The following is a 27102-nucleotide window of genomic DNA, read 5'->3' on the forward strand; positions in this document are numbered from 1 at the left end:
GTACGGGCACCATTGCCTTGAACCATTTAAAAATCAATTCCTCAATTTACTGATACAACCAAACTCCATCAAAACTGCACAAGTGAAAGGGAAAACCAAACGCAGAATGCATACCAGTGTTTGAGGAACCTTGGACATTAACTGATCCTTGCTAGTACGAGCTGAACTTGGAATACTTTTGAGTACTACCTACATGCAGTATTAATTTTCATTAGTCTGTTCAGATTGCACATCACGTATAATTCAAGAACTCTCGTTATCCTAGGCAATTCCTAATTAGAGTTGTGTAGATAAAAGCAAACAATATGTATGGTAAAAGATTATGCTGACAATCTAGGTCAGGTTAAGCCTAGGCTTACACCATGCTGCATAATCCAAATATTACTCTGTGGCCGAGCATATCTTTCAAAATAGAAAATCCTATCTCCATTTCCAACAACTGGTTACATGTTATCCAGTGATAACCTGAAAACTGTATGGAGTGTAGGCCTAGTCTATCGGAGCATTAGGCACATGATCCACTGATAACCTGAAAATGGTGTATGGCCTAATCACCCGAGCACACAATATAACAAGCGCTCTACTACTAGGCTTACCTGTCCTTGCCTATGTACCCTACACTAATACAAAGTTTATAATTTGCCTCTTTTTCTTTTCCGGTCCTACTCCACCAAAGACGCTTTAGAAGAGACAGAGACAGAATTTTATTTGTACTGGAGTAGACTAAACGATATTAGCCTAAGGCAGACTTTCTCAGTCATGGAGTACCTAGGTATATAGGCTAGTAGCTATTCCATACCCACTAAGTTAACCCCTACATTCGCAACCAAGTAAAATTTAGAACAAGTCTTGCCTACACTTCGTCTTGAGACTGAATGTATTCACTCCTAATATCTAAAGCCAACATTCCTTCTGTATCTTGACTGGAATTATTGAAACCATTCGTAGCTCCTAATCTCGTGTTCACAATAGGCTAGATTAAAATAGGCTAAACTTACCAAATCTGAAGTTCTGTCACATTGACAACTGCCACTAAAGCACCAACAATAACAATTATTTGAATCGGTCCCTCTATAAGTTTAAGTCGGATTAAACTTAAAAACAAATACGAATATCTGTCACAAACAACAAGACTTGTCCTGTCGAACTCAAAGTCAGGAGTGTTTACATTCGCAACTTCGCAAGGACCGTCAAGTAAAATACCAAATGTTTGTTGATTTGTCGCCGGTTCAATATATATCTTCAGTACTTCCTGTTTTCCCTCGTCACCCGAGTACGCATGTAAATGAATTACATCGACTCATGTTTAAAGTCTAAATGTTATTGTTAAGTAATAATTTTCTCTCATCACCTGAGTGAGTATGCATGAAAATGAATTACATCAACCAACAAAGTTTATAGTCTAAATGTTATTAGTGATAACTTGTTTCTGGATTCCGGAAATGCCCAATCAAAGTGAGCATTAATGAGCATACACTGTTCCCTTACCAAAATATGAACGTTTAATTTCAATCTTAAAAAAAAATATATATATATAACACTAGCTTAGTCTCCCTACATCAGACGGTATTACAAGAGAGAGAGAGAGAGTGAGAGAGAGAGAGAGAGAGAGAGAGAGAGAGAGAGAGAGAGAGAGAGAGAGAGAGAGAGAGAGAGAGAGAGAGAGAGAGAGTGGGAGAGAGAGAGAGAGAAATTGATTTAGCCCGCCAGTTAAAAATAACGCTCACCACATAATATTATCACCCGCTTCCCTCTTGATAAAAAGCCTGGTAGATTTCTCCATCAGTAGTAAAATACAAGTGCAAGAGTGTGAGCGCGTATGTGCTTGTGAGTTTTCCAACGAGCGTTGGCCAGTGTGGCACCATGAGTAAGTTTGTGTGGGTTGGGAAAATGCCAAGGTGAAGGTGCCAAGACGCAAAGCAATGTATGCAACACACCCTATTTCTCACACGTTCTCTCTTCTTTTTCCTCTCCTTTAATATAGTTTGTATTTTAGAACAAAGGAATAATCCAAACTCAGGAAGAAGTGTTAATAAATTTTCAGAACAGAGAATTCTGTCATTTCTTTCGCGTGAGTCAAGTAGTGACTCAGGTTTGTAATTTTTCACGTTGACAAGACTAGCACCATCAAGTTTGTACCAAATGTTAAACTTTCACGGTCTTACGGAATACTTATACTTGGTTTCATCCCAGTTTAATTTGCTGGTATCCATTAACTAATCAAGTGACGTACACCATTACAGCACAAAATTTAGCCTTTCTCTTTTATTGATGAGAGTGCTCAGGTTATTTTGTTTGTGAAAAATTGCATTCTGTAAATATTAAACGAAATAAAGTCTTTCTCTAATAATGGTATCTTTTACGTTCCTAGTGATCAAAATTTTGACAAGATTAGTAAGAGGTTTGCTTATCGCGAGTGTTCATTTCCGTTCCTGTCTTTTCTTATTTGTAGCTACCACACTCCACACACGTATTTTATTATTATAAGCCCAACTGAGTTTACAAGGAGAGAGAATGAATGGTAAACCCATAAGCTATTTTCTGTGATCAAAGAAAGCCTCTGCTTTTTTTTTCTTCTACTCTTTCATCGTAAATAGCCCTAGCCACTGCAACTCAAGACACTATGTAAACAAATAAATCCCCGACAGGTCTTTGACTTTCAAAATATTCCTCTCCACCTTTTTACGGTCCACTTTTTGGACGCCGAGGCGGAAGAATCCATCCCCTCTTATTTTTGTGATTACTGATGTTAAGCAGCTGTTTTGGTTCTTGGAAAACCTGCGCGGAACTTGGAGGAACCTTTACTCATTCGATGGACCAAGACAGGTTATTTTATACAACTTTGCTTAGCCTGGTAAAGTAAAAGATAATAGTAATGTTGCATAGTGTGCGGTCAAAAAGGATGGTATACAAATTCACTTATTAACGCTCACAGAAAAAAAATAATAGCAAACAGTATGTTACAACTCCATAACAAAGCTAGACTGTCTTTGTCTAACTACGCAATCCGGTATACGTCTGAGACCAGAATAATATACAGGTACTTGTATGTAGGGACTTGAATATAAGATCATACAGTTCATGAAGGTTTTGTTACCAACAGGTCAAGTGACCATATAACAGTAATGGTTGAAAATCTTAAATGAAAATTCAAAAGAATACCAATACATTGCCACATCCTTTCCAAAATACTAAAAAAAATTTACCTGCAATTCTACTAGAAATAGTTAATGATTATAGACATGAGCAAGTGTTATTAAGGATTAGTCACTAAAAGAAAAATTCAAAAATATTCATGGAATGTATTAGAACATTAAAAAATATTAGTTAGAAAAATATATTCTTGAAAACACAGTCACTATGAAAATAAGGTGAACAAAAAACCAGAAATCATCTGACATGACTGGTTATCGTTTTCTAGATCAAATAACACCCATGCAACTAAGCAAGTTACATTTCATAGTTAATTCACAGGGAAAACATGTAGTACATAAGTTAGTACTGGCACTGACAAAATACATTCATCCTATCAGGTGCTTCTTACGAAGACACCGCTTATAAACAGAACATTTTCCATTTCTTCAAATCACTCAAATGTAGAAGCCGCAAGTAGTTGATTCCAGTGCAATGGGTCAGCAACAAACTTGCCAAAAATCAGGACAGAACAGCAATGGGTTAACACGAGGCCTTGGCCCTACAGCCTGAGTGAATAATTTGTAGAGATATGACCCCTGGGAAAACATCAGAACCCACCAATTGCTTCGTTGTCGTGTCTTCAGAATCAGGAGGGACCCGGCCAGTAAAAATATTTTGCAGGAACAATGACACTACAGCAGTTACGAATGAGGCAAATTTAATTATAATATTCAATTATATTCTGCTCGTCTTCAGTATAAAGCAGCTTTATAAAAATATTTCGTAGCACATTAGCCGATCATGTAATGCGTATTCAATATAAGTGTCTTTTAATATACATATTCAATCATATATATATAAGGATGCCAATTGCGTATCATAGCTCTCGGCAGCAACATAATGTACAGAATACATATTATCTCAATAATTGAGGAGATTTCTACACGTCATCATAGACCTGGGAAGACATAGTAGTTCATGGTCAAGTGTCACCGAGACCTCTCATAGATCAAAGTCCCTCTCACCTGTGGAATGTTGACCACCTGTATATAAGTATACCTATATATATATACCTCAAGAAAAAGTTGGTTTTGGAAATTTCATAATTTTGAATTCAGATAAAAGATCAGATGGCAGATGATGAAGTAAGATGTTAATACGTAAAAGAAACAATACGAATGTGAAGTAAGTTGGCGATTTTCGTGCTGCTTAAGTGTTGGTTAATAATATATCGAGAGAGAGTAGTTGAGGTGGCGTCGTTCTTTGCTGTACAATGACAGGGACCGGATCATCGGTGTCGTTTATTCGTCAAAAGTCGTTGCATCAAGTGTCGTTTGAGTTGCGCGTGATCGAGTGTGGCGGTCAGTGTGGGGCAGCCTCAGTTGTATATGCCCAAAGAAGTGAGTGAGTGAGTGACCTTCGTGAGCTGAGCATACCTCACCACCCACCGCGGCCGTCCATATCTGCGGGAAAAATGGGAAACGACATGTTAAGACAATTTCACACCAGGAACAAAGGACTAAAAAATACTCAATTCTTGTGTCACCAAGGCTCTTCAAATCGTATCTCAATTCAATCTATTGGCATTTTCTTGTTGGAGGAAAGTGAATGATTAGGCTGAAGAGTTAAATCTAGATGATGAAATATTTCCAAGTGTTTACAGGCAAGAAAATGAATATCCTTAACTTAAAATTCTGCTTAAGCTATGGAAGGTCATGTTTTCCTGACGAAGAATTTTAAAATCAGCAAAGGATGCTTGACCCCTCTATGCAAGAAGCCAACTGTGATTCTCAATTTGATTTCAATTATGGGAAGAAAAGGTCAGTTCAAGTTGCCTTTCCTCTCGCATCTAAAACACTACTCCTCACCTATTCATTCTCAATGTCAATTCGGTTTGATCGTCAATAGTTTTCTCTTTGTTTCTCAGTTTAAGTAAGTGTAGCTCTCAACTGCTAGCAGGGAGAGCCGGACGGCAAAAAAGTATCCAATGGTGCAGAAGATGTCGACAGTAGGGTTTCTTGTGGCAGTCTCACGGAGCAAAAATTGGACCTCTTGGTGGACCAGCCACCTTCCTCAAACTCACCTGCCCCTCCCAGAGCTCCTCTTCCACCACCTGCCTCCCCCCCTGAAAAGGCATGGTGAGGAAACTCCAAGAGGATGCTAGGATAAAATTAGTACTGTTTCTCTCTCTGCAAAAGGGTACTAGTGGGAACAGGAGACTGGAGAAGGGGGCTAAGTTAGGGAGGAACATTTAGGTCATGCAAATGTTGGCATTATGATTTATCTGTTTCTGAACGCATGATTCATGCACAGAGTAAAGCTAGACCTCGTACTACATCGTGGCGTATCCATGAAATGTGTCAAATCTGATGACTTTGTTGAATGATCAGGATTGGCAGGATGCCTGCAGTCAAATCCGAAATTGAATGTCCCCTCGACAATGATACCATGCACTGGGAAAGACGAGCAACGAGAAGCCAAACATATAACTGACAACAAAGGACAAACAGTTCCTCTAACAGCCAGCTGTTTGGAACAAAGGGTTGGTTTGAAATGGCAGCGAAGCACAGATGCGATGGCACTCCTTGCCACTTGTGCTGTAAGCTGCCATGACCTGAAAGGCACAGGATTGTAAGGCGACCACTTAGCCCTCCAAGCACTTGGCTGAGGTGCTGTGGCAAACGAATCGAGGCTGGGGTGCTGGAAGAGGGATTTCACAGTATACAAAACACCTTCACAAACACGAAGGGTGAGATACGTACGAGCACACAGCAGACAGATGCGGCATGGGACATTGTCTTTGATAGGTATTTGTCATGACATGCTTTCTCTCAAATCTACAAGAGCCAAAAGCTGAGCCAAAACCAGGGCCAGCTGCTGCTGTAACAGCCAATGGCTGGACTGACTGACTGACTGACTGACTGACTGACTGACCACCACTGAGAGACGAGGAGGCTCAAATCAACGTGGCCTGAAGCGACATCAGCAGCAGCAGCAGCAGCAGCCGGAGGACAACTGGCTGCACGTGACAGCACTGCTGAGGGGCACCTCAAGTGTCCCCTTGTGCAGCCAAGACATAAAACAAGTCCTTCACCATATAACAGGGAGAGAGGAATGTTGTGGAGCTTTGTACCTAAATAGTTTAGTATCGAGTCATATTTATCAACATATCACTTATGAAAATAAAGCTAATAAAAATATATGTATATGTATGGATCAGGTATTACAAAGACACTTAGGAAATATAACAAATATGTCTTTGTAATGAAGAACTATTCTAAGTGACCAGGCTCAGGAGCTCTCACTCACACACACACACACACACACACACACAAACCCGGCACTATCAATAAAAGGGCAACAGTAACGCAATATTGACAGTGGCGCAATCCTGCCGTCTTGCTAAATAACCAACATTATCTCAAAAAATACGAGGTCTATTATGAAATAACAGCATGCAACAACAAAACATGTTCATCAGCAAAGTGCAGTGCAAGCAAATACATGAACAATTTACCCAAGTACAAATGGGTCATTAGAAAATTGTGTGGAGCAGTTCAGGGTTAACTCCAGGACTTTCTCACAATCCCAACCGCGTAGGATTGTAATACAAAATCTTGTGTGAGCAAGGTTCTCAGTAAACCAGCCATTGACTACTCATACAAGCCACCATTTTGTCAAACTCACCCACTGTGAAGCATGTTTACTTTAATTTTACATAAGATAGTATGAATCTTTTGATTGGGTTACAAGCCCACAGCCAAGGGTCACATGCTATTGTAAGTACACGGTGGGAAAAACTGGTTGGCGTGGATGTCTGTAATACATGTTTGCTGGTCGTCTTGCCCACAGATATTATTGTTATTATTATGATATACTTCTTCGCATAAAGTTCCAGGTTGAGGATGAGTGTGAGTGGCCAAGGGGGATGGTAAGGGTGGTGGCCGTCCGCTGTACGGATTATAGCGGACTGAGCCTCCTCTGGACTTGGGGCTGGTGTACACAGACTTCATTGAAGGAGGATTTGGTGGTGTAAATTCGTGAGTCCTAGGCACATTCATACACTGATAATTATAATTCATTTTTGAGAGGCCTCCACCCGCAGAGTGTGGGGTACAATACTGTTGTTTTTCAGGTATGACAGACATGGAACACTGTGGTTGGTGTTGTTGTTGTTGTTGTTGTTGTTGTTGTTGTCGAGCAGAAAACTGGTAAGGATGGTGTCTGTGGCTTTGTGAGGAACTATATTTAGGTGCCAGGAATTGTGAAGAGGAAGTGGAGGCACATGAGGAAGCATTAGTTGATGGAACGTTATTACCTGGAGGAGAAGTCATGACTGATGAAGCTTGGGAGTGTGTGGGTTTATAACTAATGGGACCTGTCATTGGTGGAGAGGTTGGACTATCCGAGGAGGAGGAGGAAGAGGAGGAGGAGGAGGAGGAGGAGGAGCTCGAGGAGGAAGCGTCAGGTGAGTCTGCAGGTGTGACAATAACAAGGGGCAGCTTTGGAGCCTTGGGGCATCTCGGAGTGTGACGGCACGAGGCTCGATGATTTGGGTCGCGCAGCAACTTTTCCAAATTCATCTTCTCTGTCGTCAGCCGCTGGATTTCGGTCTTCAGTCTTACGTTCATGTCTTCCACCGACTCAGATTCCTGCCAGGAGAAAATCTGTAGTAATGCGCAGCCACTGTATACCAATCATGTCACAAAAAGCCGTTAGACAAATAAAGCAAAAGCAGTATTATACCAACTAATCAGTGGGAGACTTCCAGTTATTGTGGACAACCAACCAAATGAAGACGGAAAGACATTATGATGAGATATAAATACTGCTGAATAAAACGTTTTCCTTTGAAATATATTCAAACTTTATACTGAGATTTCTCTACGCTCCTGAAATCATTGCCTTACTCAAATATGGAATTCACAAGGAATATAATTATGATGCTGGAGCAATGTTGCTATAATGACAAAATATCCAGAAATGAATATTAATTAATATTTAATATCAGTATGCTGTCATTTTATCGAAGATGAAATAAACTGTCTTGCACTATATTATATCATATGCTCTTGTTAGCTCTGAGCAGACGAAACCGTAAACGAGTCTCGGCTATTAATGGAGAATAAGGTGAGTGGAAATCTAATTGTTTAAGAGAACAGTTCTATATTATACTATAAAGTTAGTATTTACGATTCGGTTTGAACACTGCACGCTTTTAAAATGAATAACGAATTTAATATCTGCTTGAGGGGTCTCTGACTTTGTTACCTTTGAGCTGGGCAACAGAAAACATTTACTATATATCTCCTTATCTTTCATATGACATCAAACTACACATATAAATTCAATCTGCACAACAGCATTACTCTATGGTAATATAAGAGTTGGTCCACATACTGTCATGAGCACGATGGTTTTCTCTTTCTTCTTATTCCTGCATTTCGTGGCAGCTATCTTGTTCCTCTCCCTCCGTTTGCGCCTGCGCTCCTCGTCCTCCTCCGTTAGCTGTCAGGACAACCAGGTTAGTAGGCCTAAAAATAATTACAGCCATCAATTATACAAATGTTGTGAAAACCCACACTAACCCTTTGTTAATAAGTGGAGGTTAGAATCATCTATGCCCGGGATACCTGTTCTCTCGGTCTAATACAGGTAGCCGTCCTAGACTATTCAGAAAGCACTCATGCCCTCGCCCCCCCCTGGGGGGACTCTTGGTGACATTTGGTGGCCTATTATAGTAGTGGTTAGGTGAAGGTCACTGAGCAGACAGACAGACAGACAAGCAAAGCGTATCTTCAAATAGTCTGAAATTACTTTACACTGCTTTCAGATATACAAGTTACAGGAAGACTGTGAAACCAGGGATTTCCTCAAAATCCCTTAGATTTGCAGATAATTCATGAAATCGCCAATTCACTTAGGGACATTTGATCCCCGAGGGTCTAGTACTAAACACGGCGAGACCATGATTCATCTATTGTTTCGCCGTGTTTAGTACTAAAACTACTAACCCCTCGGTGATCGAATGTCCCTAGGTGCATTTCATCACAATTGATCCCCTAGGCCTAGAGGCTAATACTAAAGAAAACACATCTGATCTCCGAGGGGTTAGTACTGAACACGACAAAACAGTGTAGATGAATCAGTTTCGCCGTGTTTAGTACTAACCCCTCGGGGATTAAATGTCCCTAAGTGAACTGTGATTTTACGAATTCCAAGAAAATGTCTGGGATTTCGTGAAATCCCTGGTCTCACAGTCTTACTGTAACATTCATACCTATTTCTACATATAAATAACAAGTCCTTTGCATGTCAAAATCAGTATACCTGATCTAGTTTCAACATTTAACTACGAGAAACATGGGAAGATATCTATTTTCATTCTTGACTGTATTGATCATATTTCCACATTTCTGCCTAAAAATCTGATACAATTCCTTCACCTCTACTGTCATGGAATGCTTACATAAACTCTATTCATAAAACTAGTCACTAGTGCCTTAATTAAATGTCTGCTGGCATTCTATCCTTACACTCAGTCTCCATTATCCCCACAAGATCAAGTTAAAACCGCCACAGAAAAAGTGTTCCTTATCAAACTCTTAAAATCATCATATGCCTATGTAAATCAAGCCTTGCCGGCTAAAGAGAAGCGCCTACTTGCAAATCGGTCTGACAGCCGTTCAAACGAGGGAATATTACCTCATCGGCTTCGTTCTTGATGAATTTGGTGTCTGGGTAATAAGGGTCCTGGTTGTCGGATCCAGCAGCTTGTAATTTGGTCCGGATCTGCAGTTTGAGTCCCTCTTTGATCAGAGCAGATTTGGTGGCTTCCACCGTGTTCACCGGAGAGGGTAGGTCGGGCGTGGAGGGAGGCGAAGCCCCTGCCAGGGGGCCGCCGGTTCCAGAGGTGCCAGGGGACCCGCCCACAAAACCACCTCTACCTCCACACCCGCCCCCACCCGAGGGGAAACCGCTCGCCGTAGGACTCTGGAGTTGCTCGCTCAGTTGGCACGATGAGCCAACGGGGGAAGACGAAGGGTGTTCCATCATTCGACCCATGCAGGCGGCTGTGAGGGGAGTAGCCGCTGACTCCTCGCTCGGACTGCTGAGGTCACTGATCGGGCTCAGCAAAGTACCGCCTTCAGTCTGCAATTCAATGGACAAATGTCTTTATGCTGACGAGAGACAGTCGGGAGTGATTACGAATAATAAAAAAAAATTAATGCTTCCAGTTTTCTTTCAGGGGCCTTAATTTGATAGTCTCATGTTAGTCTATTATTATTTTCCATGAAATATTACTATAGACTGTTATTATATCTAAGGTTTTGCAAAAGGAATCATTGCCTTTGCCTTTCTATGATAAAACTGCGATATATATATAAATTTCCAAATGGAAAATCTTTGAAAATATTAATCAAAACTTAAAACTATAAAAGGAATGACCTCTTCCTGTACCTTAAACATGGTACGAATTCCGAAGCAACCCTCATCAATCATTAGAAATTAATCAGCCTATCGCTTTAAAGGAAATATTGATGTGATCGTTACTTCCCTAAAAGTTAAACTTATTATATATATATATATATATATATATATATATATATATATATATATATATATATATAGATATATATATATATATATATATATTGAAACTTTGTAACAATGAAACCTGAAAACCAAGAAAACTTCCTATTCGCGTACTGACCAACGTCCAAAAAAATAAATGGATAAAAACCCAATGCCTCAATTGCAGATGCATGTTGACATCTGCAGTATAGGATAGCGGCCGACGGACGGGTTTCAAGTGTCGGCGGACATCGGAACCAGTTCTAGATAATAATAATTATTCTTTGTTCGCCATCTCGGCCAACTTCAATCCTTGCAGAACGATATCAGAGGGAAGATAAGTCACCGACGAGCATAATAAGAGCCACCAGCTTAACGAACTAATTGGTTCAATTGCGTGTTATTGTTGACAGCCGCAATTCATTTGGCGATACTCAACTCCTAAATGTCAATTGCAGCGCTGACGGGCTAAGTTCTCTCTACTGCACTTGAGCCTTCATACATGGCTACGATTGAGTACTCACAGTTGCTACTTGTAATTACTTATTGATTTAGGATATATCAATGCAAAATTTCAAATTTAAACGCACATTTTCCCTTCTACACTGAAAACTTAATCAAATCTCAATAAATGCAATTCTGATTAGCTTATATGGATTGAGTGACCATCATTACGATTCATATTTAAAGAGGCGTAAACGAAATAGCTTAGCATTATTCTTTAGTACATTTTCAATTCTAATGATAAACTTAAAGAACCAAAGAATCTGAACGTCATGTAAGCGAACAAGTTCTCTCTCTATGCTACAGAAAAACATGACTGCATCAGTAGGATTAAGATATAGATGTTATAGTTATTTTCAGTGACTGAGCGAAATATCCGAGAATCATTTCGTGAGAGCAATATTTTTTCACTTCTTACAGACTAAAGTATACTGTGATCTAAACATTTCATTTTCTTTCCTTTCTTTTAAATGTAAAATATTACTTGCTCATCTTGTGGAATAATTATGCAAGAGGAAATCAATATATATAATGAAGATATTTAGCTGTAATTTACAAATTCCCCTTAACAAAATCTGGTGTTTTTATTTTCTACTTCATTTATTGTAACTAATATACTTTCTATAAATTATTTTCCCCCCATATCTTATCTTACACGTATGATTTAGCATCAGTTTCCTTCGGGCAGGAGTTTTTCTTTATCTCTCATCGTTCTTAAACAAAAGGGACAGGACCATTGCTTACATAGTACATACATACATACATACGTTCATACAAACTCCCTACAATATTTATTTGTATATTTATTCACATTTACTCAAATTTTTAGGTGTTAATCTACTTATTCTCACAAATTTTTTATCAAGTCAAATGACGCATATTTAGGTGAATAGGTATTTGCGCGTCATTTCTCCCTTTACACTGTTATTTAATGATCAATTCAGGGTTTTATTGACCTATTGGTTCATACATTTACTCGCATTTTTATTGACTTCAATAGGCCCTCTGATATATTTTCAGATAATTGAGAACTTATTAGCAGATATGTTTACTGATTAATCTGAGTACTGGATTACCTTTGTTTATCCTGCAGTTTTACCATAGTTTATTCATATAATTAATCGATTTACTTACACTTTATCCTTACCGCCCTATACCTGACTCTTTATGAGTGAATGATTACCTCAGTCTCTTACCTGACTCTCATGCTGTCTTATCCCTTTCACCCGATTTGTAATTGAAAATTTGACCTTACTGCCTCTTACCTGACTCTGAACGGGTGAATTTACCTAAGTGTTTCTTCCCTGCCCCTTACTTGATGAATTTACCTTATTACCTCTTGCCTGTCTCGGTGAATTTACCTCACACCTCTTAATTGACTCTGAATGAAAGAATTTACCAAACTGCCCCAATCCCTGAGTCTTACTTAATGAATTTAATTTCTTGCCTCTTCCCTGACCAATAAATAATGATTTGCCTTCCTGCTTCTAGTCCATCTCTTAATTAATGAATTTACCTGCCTGCCTCCTGGCCCCTCTTAATCAATTTACCTTCCTGGCTCTTGCTCCCCTTTTAATAAATTTACCTTCCTACCCCTTGCTTCCCTCTTAATTAATTAATCTACCATCCTACCTCTTGCCCCTCTTAATTAATTAATTTACCTTCCTACCTCTTGCTTCCCTTTCAATGAATGAATCCACCTGGGGGTCCTCACCTGACTCTGGTACTGTGAATAGGAGTGCGGGAGGGGCGGGCTGGTTAGGTTGATGAGGGAGTTGAGGATTTCGGGTGTCTTCGGGGTGGTACAGGATCCCTCCCCCGCCGAGGTGGGCGGGGGTGTCAAATTCACATTCAGGAACATTCTGGTGATGTTTCTCTAAGGCTTCTCCTTCTTCTTCTTCTTCTCCTTCTTCTTCTATTAATTACGATTTGAGATTATATGAGATTTGGGCGAGCTCTGCAAACGGGAGAAATGCCAAAGATTAATAAGATTGCTCTGAAAGTGGAGGATAGGAGGTTATCAATATTATTCAGAATATGAAACATTCAGAATATGAAACAGCATATGATATTAAATGCTATAATTATAATAATGATAAGACGAAAACACCAACAGCATTTAATTTGTGAAAATATAAATAATTTAAAATCAGTCCTTTAGGACAATTTTTGTACAATAATTACATGTGGACATGCTCACACTATTGGTTTTTTCATACGGTATATTTAAGTTATTAAAAGCAAATAATTTTGTAATAAAGTTTAACGGAGAAATGAACTATGACCCGACACTTAGAAATATGACTGAAGTTGCAAAGAATTTCAAGAATAAATTAAAGTCACAAATTAAATATGCTACATCACCACAACTTCTTGAAAAGTCCATTTAGAGACACTGCCTACCCGGTGAGGATATATTTTCATTTATGTAAGTACATAATATATATATATATATATATATATATATATATATATATATATATATACATAAATACACGTATGTTTTCTATTTATACACTATAATATATATACATTTATATAAATATATATATACATATATAAATAAAGGTATAAGCCACGAAGGAAAAAACAACGGAGTTTCTACAAGATCTTTCGACTCGACGTCCTTTACTTAGCAGATAAACTTTATCTATGGATTTATCACGTTCCAAACTTTCGTGATTCAGTTATACATACACACACACACACCCACACACACACACACACACACATATATATATATATATATATATATATATATATATATATATATATATATTGATGCGCTTCTATTACTGGCCGTAGGCAGGAGACGAGTGGCAAAATAATGACTCGTCTTTAGTGAAAAGCATTTGTAAAGTTATGCTGAATGTGAATATATTCAGTAAACGTACTTGTGCCTTTCGTTAAGTATGAGTTTGCATACAAACGCGCAAAATCGCGCACACACAATATTCTACGAATGTATCTTTGCATATGTATATGTATATATATATATATATATATATATTTGATACATATATATATATATGTATATATATAATAGTGTTTTTATATTATTTCAGTTGGTCTTTTGTTAGTCATTTGGAAGTTGTATATGCATTTTAGTGTTTTATCTTTTTTTTTTGTATTGTGCAACCTAGTTTCTAATTTGTCTGTGTATCGTGCAATTTAATATCATACTTGTCATCTGACTTTTAGCCGACCTTCATTTTATTTTATGTATGAGATACACACACACACACACACACACACACACACACACATATATAAATATATATATATAATTATATATATATTATATATACATATGCAAAGATACATTCGTAGATATATGTGTGTGCGCGATTTTGCGCGTTTGTATGCAAACTCATACTTAACGAAAGGCACAAGTACGTTTACTGAATATATTCACATTCAGCATAACTTTACAAATGCTTTTCACTAAAGACGAGTCATTATTTTGCCACTCGTCTCCTGCCTACGCAGTAATAGAAGCGCATCAATAAAGCGAAAATTTTTTGGCTAATGGGAATATATCGACAGCCTCTTTCATTGTTATCAAATGGCCTTGCACGCCCCTCTCTCTCTCTCTCTCTCTCTCTCTCTCTCTCTCTCTCTCTCTCTCCCATGACACCAATGTCGAACAATCAACCGTAGTCTTTTCAACGTCTATTTCTTGTTTACCTTGTAAGAGTTTCATTGTAAATATAGTTATTTTTCATAATTTCTTCTTCTTTTTTCATAAAGGTATTGCCAAATGTTCGGCAAATATTTACCGAGGCATTCCAGCGGCAGCCTCCTGATTTAGAGGCCAAAGCTGCAAGTCGGAGTCGTTTATCAGAACGGGATACATCTGATCAAGAAGCCTCTCACGTCTGATACCCGCAAACCCGTTTGTCTAATAATTATTTATCTCCCTTAGATATACATGACCACTGTGGCCTCTGCTGCAATTCAATTTTGCCGCGCATTCTCTTTGCAAATCACAAACGCCGAAGCCTTAATAAAGTAAAAAAATAATAAAGGGGGAATAGTTAAAACTGCATCGCAGTAACACTGAGAGAATCAAGCAAATTTTAATTCGGAATTTGTTGCCTAGACGTGGTTGACTCTGGGGGAGGGAGAGGGAGGGGGTCCCAGCAAATAGAAATAGCGCCTATGTCAGCGCGCGTGGGCGAAGATGCCAGATGTGTGACAACTACTCTCTCTCTCTCTCTCTCTTCCCTCTCTCTCCCTTTTTTTCTGAATTTATAACAGCCCATGCGCTCCCTTGTCTTCGCAGCTATCCATTGCAAAATGGCACAGCGAAATCTCTATAAATAGGTCAGTACAAGCTAGTATTAGTTCTGGCAAGAGGGGAATACGCAGACTTTTACGTTGGCAATTCTTGACAGGGACTTCGCTAGTTTGTAACTGTCAGCCCGATGCGCGATAAGATAGTATTTTTGTCCGTATCGGTGATTTTTTTTTTTTTTTTTTTTTTTTTTTTTTTTTTTTAATGCACACTGTAATTAAGTCAAATGGCAGTGTCCTAGTGAACACAAATTACGAATGAAGAAAAACACTGCACAAATTTAAATGACCTTTACATTAGCGATGCAAGAATGACAATTTGCAATGGGGAGTCCAATATACAAAACTTCATCTCGCTAATACTAGCAACGATGCAGACGACAGACAATAAACAACAGAAGGAAAAATGCTTCTCTCTCCAGAGTTTGTTTACAAAACAGAATAGCTCTGCCGCCCTTTTAAATCCGTTTATGTTTGAAAAGTCCTCCCAATGGCGTTACCTCTAAGACTCCAAGTAAGGGAAGAGACTCCGACGCACTGCCTTATGAGGAGAAGGGTCACACTACTGGGCCACAATTTTGACGTTTTTATTGGACTCGGTCATTTGAGTTAATTAAAGCGTGTACGTGTGTCTCTGTGTAAGCAGGGGAAATGTGACGTCCCCTGCGGTGTTGTGGAGCTAAAATTGATTCACATAATACAGTAAACACTATATATATATATAGATATATATATATATATATATATATATATTATATATATATATATATATATATATATACACGTATATACTAAACAAATGTCCTTTAATGTCCAATTCGCTCTACCTTCGGAATTAATATATTTTCATATATGTTAACCGAAGGGGAATTTTTTCGTTGATAATAATTTCGTCCTCTCGTGGATTCCAACCAGCGGACAGAGGAGAAATCAGGACTTCAGTGATGTTACTGATTCGGCCATATATATATATATATATAATATATATATATAGAACAGAGAGACATGGTCGCTGCCACATTCAAACTATGACAACAAGTCAACAGGACGGCCAACATATTGCTCTTTCCTAGCCAATGTTCCAGGAAACAAAATTGAAAAAAAAAACTAAGAAAAATAAAAAAAAAAATAAAAAAAACAAGGATCGACCACGAATGAAACAACACACCTACTTAATCAGAAAAACAAATGCAGGAAGAAATTCTAAACCTTGGCGTTAGAAGGTTGTGAAATCTCTCCTTGTATATAAATAATATATATTTTTTCTTTCTGTTTATTTTTTTGCTTTCATCATTAGACTGGTTTTGACGAGGACTGCGAGGACAGCTTGTAATGTAACTCGTAATGTGTATTCTACTTTGGATTTTTATGGTCGCCTTATTCCTTAACGTTTAAAGTTACAAGCATAAAGGTTGTTGCGTCGTGATGTAGTGAAGAAGACATGACTCATTTCTACTTATTCACCAGTAGGCGTTTCTCCTTGACATTTCTGTTAAGGCAGTTTACTTATAAATATACATATTTACGAATATCGACATAAGTCTTATTGATTGCCAGTGGATTTCTCTATCTGCCTGTATAACATTTCCATGTTTTTTTTTTTTTTTTTTTTTGTTTTTTTTTGTTTTTTTTTTTTTTTTTACAATATCAATTCATTGTTTTTTGTTACTTTCTTTACAGTCAGGAATAAAATCCTTATCATTATAGCCAATAGCCAACCCTCGAAGTCCCGACGCTTCTACCTAACCAATTACCCATCCTTTCAAAAGTCAATTCGACACGCCGCCCGCCCTTCTAAGGAACTTTTCATTTCACTGACTAAGAGGTCGAAGGTCAAATCTTCCCGCCTGGGCAAAACGGCAATAAAACAAATGGGCATCTTCTACTCGCATCCTCAAGGCCGATGCAATATGCGGGCATCGTGACTTCGTAACTTTTGGAAATGATGGTCTGCTGTTTCTTACCTGCTAGATTTATAGGAGTACATATTTTGACAGGAGTTAATAAATCATTGGTAATCATCTTCGCAACGACAGCTGATACGGAAGTCATTCTTCATCCTAATGAGACATGGTAAGATGGAGGTGAGAGAGAGAGAGAGAGAGAGAGAGAGAGAGAGAGAGAGAGAGAGAGAGAGAGAGTTACAAGGATTAGGATGGCTCAGACTTCAAAGACTTGTTAGTCTATCCGAGGAGACATCGTGTGCTCACTTATCTGTAGGAGCAGGTTTTACTGTGCATTCACAGCGTCCCAATGATATTGTCTAGCTTTCTTTTAAACTCTTCCACACTGTTGCTGTTTACAGCTTCCGGTGGCAGTTTATTCCACGTGTCACATAAGAGAGAGAGAGAGAGAGATTCTAGCATTGTACTGCACCTCCATGGAGAGAGTATTAATCCTCGATGAGGCCCTTCCATATAATAATAATAATAATAATCCAATAATAATAATAATAATATAATAATAATAATAATAATAATAATAATAATGGGGAACACTTTCAGTACAGCAGGCATGTATATCCCCCCCCCCCCCCCCGCCCCTCCTTCCCTGGCTAAAACTTCCACCTCCAATCCCTTTATTTGGCAACAATAGGAGCGATTACGAATTCCCGGCGCAGTTGTCAGCCTTCCCACGCATGTTTTGGCATTTCGAGAGAGGACGAAAAATCCGACACAGAAATAAAGACGCGACTATGCGTAGCAAAGGTTCGGTGTCCAGCCATGTCGCCCGAGACATTCGCTGGCTTCGAGACAAAATCCTTAAGCCAACCTGCGATCCCGAGCTAAATAAACGGCACCAATGCACACTGCGTTCATCCCCATCGGAAATGCGAGAGTCAAGGAATCTCGCCACAGCGTCTTCTTTTCTTCTGACTACAGTGGGACTGCGTGGCCACCTGGATAATAATAATAATAATAATACTGCTGACCAGCCATGAAGATGACCCACAAGAAGGTTGAAACGTCGCGATAAGCCAGAGCTACACCAGCATTAATACCAGCCGAATACCAGAGACGACCCCAGCCTGACATTGACCTCGCTTATGGAATGATACCAACACCGGCGACGACTCCTGCTTGACCTGGACCTGAGGAACACATTTCCATACACCAGTATTCTGTTAATACCAGTATACTGATGTATAATACCAGTTTTTGCCTAATAAATGCTGTTCTAAATAAAATACCACTTTCAGCATTATCCCCACTATGAATATTGGCCTATTATTGCGAAGTATCGCTGAGCCAGAAAAGCGAGTAATAAGAAAAATAGAAAAGATAATAATAATAATAATAATAATAATAATAATAATAATAATAATAATAATAATAATAATAATGATAATAAGTCGTAAAATTCAATGCAAATACTTTAATGATTCAAACAAGAGCTCTGATTACGAACAGTAAGTAAAATTAGAGCCAGGTGGAAGAAAACGAAAATACACTTGCGAATTGAATATAAAAATTGGTTAGAGCAATATTTAAAAACTGAGCCCAAGCAGTGTTGTTGAGGGATTCCAGCTGGATGACCCAACAGGAAAAGTGGAGGAAGTGGCGGCTGTATTTCAGGAAAATGAAACGGAATCTAGTAGCACACTCGATCCCTGGTCCAGCTGAAGCACGCCAACCATTTGCAAGGGAGCTAAGCCGAGGGCTTTGTCGTCGAAACAGGTACAAAGGTGAATGGGGACTTCTCTAGAAGTATGTGAAGGTTTTGCAATTCGTGTAGTGTAACTGCGCGTCATTCACCAAAGGTCGTCGGATTGGGGATGGGGGGGAATGGTCGACGAGATTAGGCGTTTGAGCTTCGGGATCATCGCGTGAATCTCTAGATGCAGGGAATAGGTGCACCCAATGGAATACTTTCCTTTGAAAACAATCTCTCTCTCTCTCTCTCTCTCTCTCTCTCTCTCTCTCTCTCTCTCTCTCTCTCTCTCTGTTACCTGCAAGAGTGCAGATTTTTGGAATGGTTGTTGGCCATCACATGGATTTCTCTATTAATTTCGTTACGTTACGTTACAGACAGTTTCATTTCCAGACTTTATTAACCTTTGGAAAACAGTTATTATTCATATCTAAGTAAAGGCGTGTGCGCAAACATACACAAACAATATATATATAGCTAACTGAATGATTTGTGGCTATTACAACTGGCGTCACAACATTTTATATATATAATATATATATAATATATATATATATATATATATACATACATATATATATATATATATAATATATATATATATATAATATATAATATATATATATATAATATACATATACATATAATACATGTATGTATGTATGTATTCAAACGTACATATATGTGAGTGTGTGTGTGAAAACAATAATTCTACCAAGCATAGGTAGAAAATGAAATAAAATTCAATGTACCAACTGCAGAAACAGCATCAACATTCGACTGCAAATATCCCTGGACGAGCGCGCAACCGACTGACCACTATTACGTTCTTACCCTATCATTTCGTATCATCTTCCTATGGGCGTGGAATGTGTTTGTCCTGGCTTCTAACGCCACACGACAGATAAAAGCTGCCATAAATCTCACTCCCGAGGCCGATATGGGAGTCCTCTCAACCAGTAAATACGCCAACCAATAGCTATGAAACTGCAGATAAACTGATCTGTCGTAACAACGTCCTTGTTTATGAATGACCTACGATATTTTTAACTCTACAAAGCGTTAACTAGCACGTATGATATTTTGTAATATAGGACTAAATGTTTATCTGAACGGACGCGTAAGATATTTTAACTATACAGGGTGTCCATAAAGTTCCAGTACCATTATAAGCCATAAATACTTGTAATGGTACTGGGACTTTATGGACACCCTGTATAACGAAAGGAATGAACTAACAAGTAATATTAAATGACCAAGTAATACATCTTAGTTAAATGATCAAGTAATACATCTTAATTAAATGACCAAACGGGATATAACGAAGATCTGAAGCTACCGGAGTAGCTTCGCACATGTTTAATCTCTTCCGTGACTGTGTTGATTCTGTTTATTCTATTTTAATCCTGAAGAGTTTCTTCGAGAATTCCAAAGTTTGTTGTCCAACGATAACTTTTTCCTTTATATTCTGCCGTTCTCTTTCAAGGGTGATTTAATCCCTTATAAACGCATTTGTAACTTCAATAAATTATCGACAAAGATTTTGGTACATTTTTCAGACTGATCATTCCTCACCTTCATAGTTTTTCAAAGAAGGCGAAACTTTCTTTCCAAGACTTCGATCAATCTTCAAATGACATAAATTACCGAATAATTTCACTCATCTCTCAAAGAATCTGGCGATTGTTTCAGAACATAAAACGTAAATACTGAATGATATGTTGGCACACTGTGGTTCCTCGTCTCCCTAAAATTCCAAGAATTTATCAATGTTCGCAAAGTAATTCTTGACTTAGCAGTTGAGAGAGAGAGAGAGAGGGGGGGGGGGGGGGGAAAGGGTTTCCAATGATGTCATTAACTGATTCATCTTATTTATTGGGCCATAAGTAATACCTACAGACAATTAATTTACTAATTAATTTATTTGTTTACGTAACATGGCATGGCAACTATAGGTAGTCATCGACGTCTAACAACTGGAGAAACACATTTTAAATCTTAGCGATGGGAAAATGATAATAAATTGAACCTCTCGAGATAATAACAACAGGAAAAAGAAAAGTACTGAACTAACATTATATAATGCGAGAGAATGGGGATATGAACTAACATAAAGACGAATAAACACAACACCATCAGTCACGTGCAGAACGCTGCTTCGCCGATGAATGGCCTTATTCTCCCTTTCGCTTTGTGTCGGTTACTCTGTCTGATTGTGTATGTTTCTCCCAGTTCTTCCCCTCCCCTCCGGTAGCCCCCCTCGTACAACATGGGGCCACTAAAATGTCCGTGAAATAAAAAGGCTTGAAGCAGCTTCCGCATAGCCAAACCAACTTGGCGCTCATTCGCTATATAATGGCGGGCGATTTCGCTCGATAGTAGTGGCGTCTTCTTCTTCGTCCTTGTTTCTTTTTTTTTCTTTTTCTTTTTTGTTTTCTTTTTTTTTTTGTGTGTGCGCATTCTCTTTACTCTCCCTACTACTTCGCCTCTCACTTCCTTCAAAGGTAAGCCAGAATGACTTCCTGCATCGCGCTTCCCATTGGTCTAGCTTCTGCAGTTTAAAATAACTGTCTGGTGTCGGTCTAGTAATCATCTCTTCTCGCGCTACCCTTCTCCGACATCCGTTTACATCGCTCTGCTAAATTATCCCCTTCTTGAAGATCATTCCAAATTAAGATTAACAAGTAAAATATAACATACTCATTCCAAACTAAGACGAAAAACAATCAAACTTGCTTTAATTTCCGTCGGTGAATATCTCGCTTATTTTCATATCAGTACAATCGATACAACTGCACCCCCTTATCATAAGCTGCCGAGCTGGTTTTAAAACACCGTTTTGATTGGGCGGGAAATGGCGTCGTGTATAACCTCATTGGCTGTTTAGTGTCGCCTTCGGCTGTTCATTGGTTGTTCAGGTTACGCTGATTTACAGATGCATATGAAAGCAGTTCCAGAGAGAGAGAGAGAGAGAGAGAGAGAGAGAGAGAGAGAGAGAGAGAGAGAGAGAGAGAGAGAGAGAGAGAGTAGGTGAGCGTTCCCGTCAAAATATCCTTCATGGTTCGAAGACGACGAGTGACCTGAATCGGCGTGGCAATCGGGAACCCAATAATGATGACCTGTGACCTCGTTCGCCGAGAAAGCCGAATTAAGGGAGCTGTTTCATTGAAGAAAAATACAATGCGTGTCTAACGATTTTGTTCACGGGTCAAGGAGACGGAAAGAAGCAAAATAAAAGACGGCCTAGGCTAGGTAACCATAGAGTCAGAAAAATGAATGAGCACGCTGCAGAAATGATTCAGTGGACAGTCTCTCTCTCTCTCTCTCTCTCTCTCTCTCTCTCTCTCTCTCTCTCTCAAGCATTATATTTAAGTCCTCTCTTCCTGTCTGTCTGTCTGTCTTTCATTTTGCATCCCCGCTCCTCAACCCACATCTCTTTCTCTACTCTTCATATTATTCATTTAGGTTTCGTCTGTCTAGAAATGCATTTATCTCTCTCTCTCTCTCTCTCTCTCTCTCTCTCTCTCTCTCTCTCTCTCTCTCTCTCTCTCTCTCTCTCTCTCGTCTGACCTTCCCACCAATAATCTTCCTCCTCACGACCAAGGGCCTCCCATTGCCCTCACCTGCCAAATGACTTGCAGAATTGTAATGACTGACTAATAGACTTTATGCGATGTGACTGAATTCCTTAAAAAGCTCGGCTGGTACCTACACACTGCGGAGCCTTGCTTGGCTCCCCTCGGAATGCTAACCAGCTACGCGAACAAAGGGACGCAAGGTGAAGATGGTTAGGGTTCTGGCGAAGTCAGGATTCAGTGGTTAAACAGAAAAAAGGTATAATATTTTAAACGCAAACGGGAGCGTTGGGTTGAATGGGGATGGCAGCTTTAAACAGTGGTAAACAGTTCAGAGACTGATAAACTTTTGTATTACAAATTTTGTAGTATACAAAGAAATGTTTATGAATAAAGAGAGCCAGGAGTCAACGTGAAGATGATTCGGCAAGAAAAAATCCCAAACCTTTCTCTCTCTCTCTCTCTCTCTCTCTCTCTCTCTCTCTCTCTCTCTCTCTCTCTCTCCTGTCAACGGAAATAGTGCACAGCAAAAATGTACGAGTTTGCACGGTGCATTAACGGACTGCAATTGATGTTAATATCTAATATCAGTTAAGAACATCACCACCTCATTTGAGTTATTTTCAAAAGACGAAATAACTTGTATATGAGAAATTAAGTATATTTTTTTATACTTCCAGAGAGAACTTATGCCTGCGTGCTTACAAAGTACATTCGTCAAAAGATTAAATTATAAATGTCTTACTACTCATAATATTTAATGTATATAATATATATAATATATATATATATATATATATATATATATATATATATATATATATATATAATTTCTGCATATATTAACCTTGTTTCATTCAAAATGTTAAAAACAAAATATTTTCGGATAGGCAGACTAAAATTCCTACAACATTTGGCACTCGAATTAGACAACATTTTTCAAGCTTAGAGACTATTATCTATTCTTTACTTTTAGAGAACAGGTATTTAGTTCTTTCAAGAGAGAGGTTAATAAAAAATCGTAAAAAGTATCTTTCCAACAGACACCGAAAAGAAAGTATTTGGATATTTGAGTGCGAGTAGTGTATTACGTGTAAGCGCTAGGGTGGGAGAAAGATTATATATTTTTTTTACCTAAGAGAAATTCTGTTTACGAAAAATGATGTCCGCGTGAGTGTGCAAATCTTTTTAAAGAAACATATAAGAAGATCCTAACCTTTCCGACAAAATTCAAATCACACAGAGAGAAAAAACAATTTATTGTGCACAAAAAATCTTACGAAGCCCAGCACAACAGGCAACCCGGATGCAGTATGCGTCTAGGGGAGAGCCCTCTTGAATGAATGGCATTGGCTGTGGTATTATACATATCTTTTCCACCCTATTGATTACTAGACAAACGTCATTCATCAAGGTTGATATGGTACAGAGGTAGTATTACAAAATTCAAATACTTGCAGATAACTAATATGGAAATTACAATATGTTAAGTAAGATTACCAAAAAAAATCTCTCCTCTCCTCGACCGAAAGTCACGGCAATGTATTGTGTTCTTCCCCTGACCCATAGAAAGAGACACTCATGATAAAGCGCATTCAGGCCTCCTTTAACGGATGAAAAATATGCCCGTTTGCCTTGGGATCGAATAAAGCCCATCCGTGCCACTGACACACTTGAAACAAAGGGAGAGTCTGAGGTTTCCAAAATTCACTTTCACTTTGAATTTGAGCCGCGTGACATTGAAAATTCCCTTCATTTCTCAAAACGCCTTCTCCAGTCACGTAACCACGCGCGAGTGATGCAAACGGAAAAAAAAATTAATAGATGCTTATGACTTGCCGCTCAGAAAGTAAAAGTGGGGGAAAAATAGTGGCCCATCATAATAAGAACCTTATGAGTATTGTTTCTCGAAGAACAAGCTCTCGTCGTGCATTTTAATGCATTTTTAGCTATTCGTTGATTTGTTAATTTTTTTTTTCTTTTTAACATGTGAGGTCTCTTCGTTCTATATTTCCCTTTACTTCCTCTTACTTCTTCCTAATGAGCACCATAATATTCTTTGGAAGCTTGAATTTCAAGTCGATGGTCCCTGTGGTGGGCTTGTTCCATATGAATAGGGTTCATCTTCGGAATAATATAATAATTAATAAAATGCAGCGGAAGTGATGCAGAGAAGAGAAGACGTTATGAAGCTGAAGCTTCTAGTTTATCGTTAAAGAGCAAATTAAAAATTAAATGTTAATGATAAAACTGATAACGATGAAAATGATGATTAAAATATTCGGGTTTAAACCCGGTTAGGCTGTGTATCCACCTTTGCGGCGAGTATAGTAGGTACTAGCCCGTCGAGGGATTACTGTACTAAAACATAAACAAGAGACTAATTATCATAATGACCCCTAAGAAATATTAGTCCTAGAACTTTGTTGGGGGTCACTATCTATGACACTATCTAAGAAAGATCCAAAATATCTAAAATAATATTTATTAGATCTTGGGCCAAAGTATCCATAAAGCTCCTACCAATAATGGCACTAAAGTAGATTCACATCAACCGTGCATCTGATGTCTAGGCCAGTCCCTTACGACGCTCCTGATTGGCTGTTGATAGGCCAATCACAGGACTGGAAACTCTCAGTCTCTCTCAAGAGAGTTCACATTGGCAGGATGTATGTTCCACCTCTCTTAATGTATATGTCTTTCAAAAGTATCCCTTAGGAGAGCTGGAACATACATCCTGCCTATGTGCACTCTCTCGAGAGACTGAGGGTTTCCAGCCCTGTGGTTGGCTTATCAACAGCCAATCAGGAGCGTCGTAAGGGACTGACCTAGACATCAGATGCACGGTTGATGTGAATCTACTATAATGCAGCGTAATAAAGGCGACCTCAGCATTTTCACGTTGGATCCAAATTCTACCAAAACTTCAGCGCAAACAAACAAACAAAAAAAATGCCCATTCCTTTGAAATTCGGCTTCTTGATTCTTTTCATTGGGTCGTCCAAATGCCTTCTTCCTTCCCCAGTTCGCAAAGGAACGGGAGGAGCACTAACGAGCTCGAGACAAAGGAAGCCTAAATAAAGGTTGGGAATGCCAACCAAAAATGTTGCCAAGGTGCGCGCATGCGCCCTTGGGCCCAGTTCCCAAGGTTGGCGCTGTGCTCATCTTGACACGCGAAAGGCGTCTATGATATAGTTTTTTCTTTTACTATTCTCATCACTTCCTTAATTATGAGTAATGAGAAGAAAATCGAGCAGTTATTAGTGAATAGAAGGTGGGAGTCTTTTATACATTTCTTTCATTTTCACAAAAAGTAAATATTTCTGGTGAATAATTTTCTTGCTCCAGCGTTACATTTATTTCCTATCATTCTTTTAACTTTGTCACATATTTTCTATTTTCATATCTTCGATATTTACTTCATATATATATATATATATATATATATATATATATATATATATATATATATATATATATATATATATATATATATTCATATACTTGCATTTAATTCTGCGGATGAGTTGAGAAATCAAAGGCATGTTTTATGAGTCCACTGAATAATAATAATAATAATAATAATAATAATAATAATAATAATAATAATAACAACAACAACAACAACTTCTAGTTATATCTCCTAATTTTAAACGATTAATATATAAGTAAAATAAATAAATTTAAAAACTTTTTCGATCACATTACAATTAAACGAAATCAGCGAACAAGCACAGAAAAGCCTCTATCTATCTATCTATCTAAAGTCTTGGTAATAATCAGTCCTCCAATCCCTCATAAAAATTTGACAAGAAATGCCTGAAATATGGATAATCATATTTATCATTTGCTTCATTAGTACTTTTTATAAAACATTCAACATTATTTAAACAAATATACAAGACTTTATTTATGTGAAATAGGTGTGAATATTTGATTTAATAAAAGAAATAAATTGTCAAGATTACATGTTACATTATGATTTCTTGTTAGGTGTTTGAGTTAATTGTACATTAACTATCATTAACTATCACAGAACCACATTATGTGGGATAATACACTAACTATCATTAACTATCACAGAAACATTCTTTACAGACTTCCAACATGGCACAAACCAATCAGTATACTAACCCCACAAAAAATACCAATCCCCACAATAATACTAATAACATCTAAAAATACTAATCCCCATCAAACATCTTACTTCCCACTATGATAACTAATCCTTATCGAAATAACAATTCCTTCAAATATAATGTATTTTACCAAAAATACTAGTCGGCTCTCGAAGGAGGATTATATGAGAATACTCAGTAATGAAGACTTATGACTTGTTGCGTCTTTAATGGGGGGGGGGGGGGGG

At 38.2% G+C, this 27102-nt stretch overlaps 1 protein-coding gene and 1 long non-coding RNA gene across 3 annotated transcripts in view; both read right to left on the reverse strand.

Annotated features, from left to right (window-relative positions):
* Nucleotides 1–2116, reverse strand: part of LOC135205640 (uncharacterized) — a 78366-nt gene extending 76250 nt beyond the window's left edge. The window contains exon 1 of one of the 2 annotated variants that reach the window (XR_010312570.1): nt 999–2116. This is a non-coding gene — a long non-coding RNA (uncharacterized LOC135205640). The remainder of the gene's footprint in view (nt 1–998) is intronic. The other variant, XR_010312569.1, reaches the window with a different exon arrangement.
* A 2345-nt stretch (nt 2117–4461) lies between these two features.
* LOC135205637 (activating transcription factor 3-like) overlaps nt 4462–27102 on the reverse strand; it is an 83831-nt gene continuing 61190 nt past the window's right edge. Inside the window, exons 2-6 of the mRNA XM_064236448.1 lie at nt 12929–13171; nt 9841–10287; nt 8536–8643; nt 5004–7787; nt 4462–4598 (exon numbers count right to left, since the gene is read on the reverse strand). Of these exons, the coding sequence (XP_064092518.1) occupies nt 6903–7787; nt 8536–8643; nt 9841–10287; nt 12929–13075 (1587 nt within the window). The 5' untranslated portion in view covers nt 13076–13171 and the 3' untranslated portion in view covers nt 4462–4598; nt 5004–6902. The remainder of the gene's footprint in view (nt 4599–5003; nt 7788–8535; nt 8644–9840; nt 10288–12928; nt 13172–27102) is intronic.

This window comes from Macrobrachium nipponense, chromosome 24 (assembly GCF_015104395.2).
Source record: "Macrobrachium nipponense isolate FS-2020 chromosome 24, ASM1510439v2, whole genome shotgun sequence".
Classification (NCBI taxonomy): Eukaryota; Metazoa; Arthropoda; class Malacostraca; order Decapoda; family Palaemonidae; genus Macrobrachium; species Macrobrachium nipponense.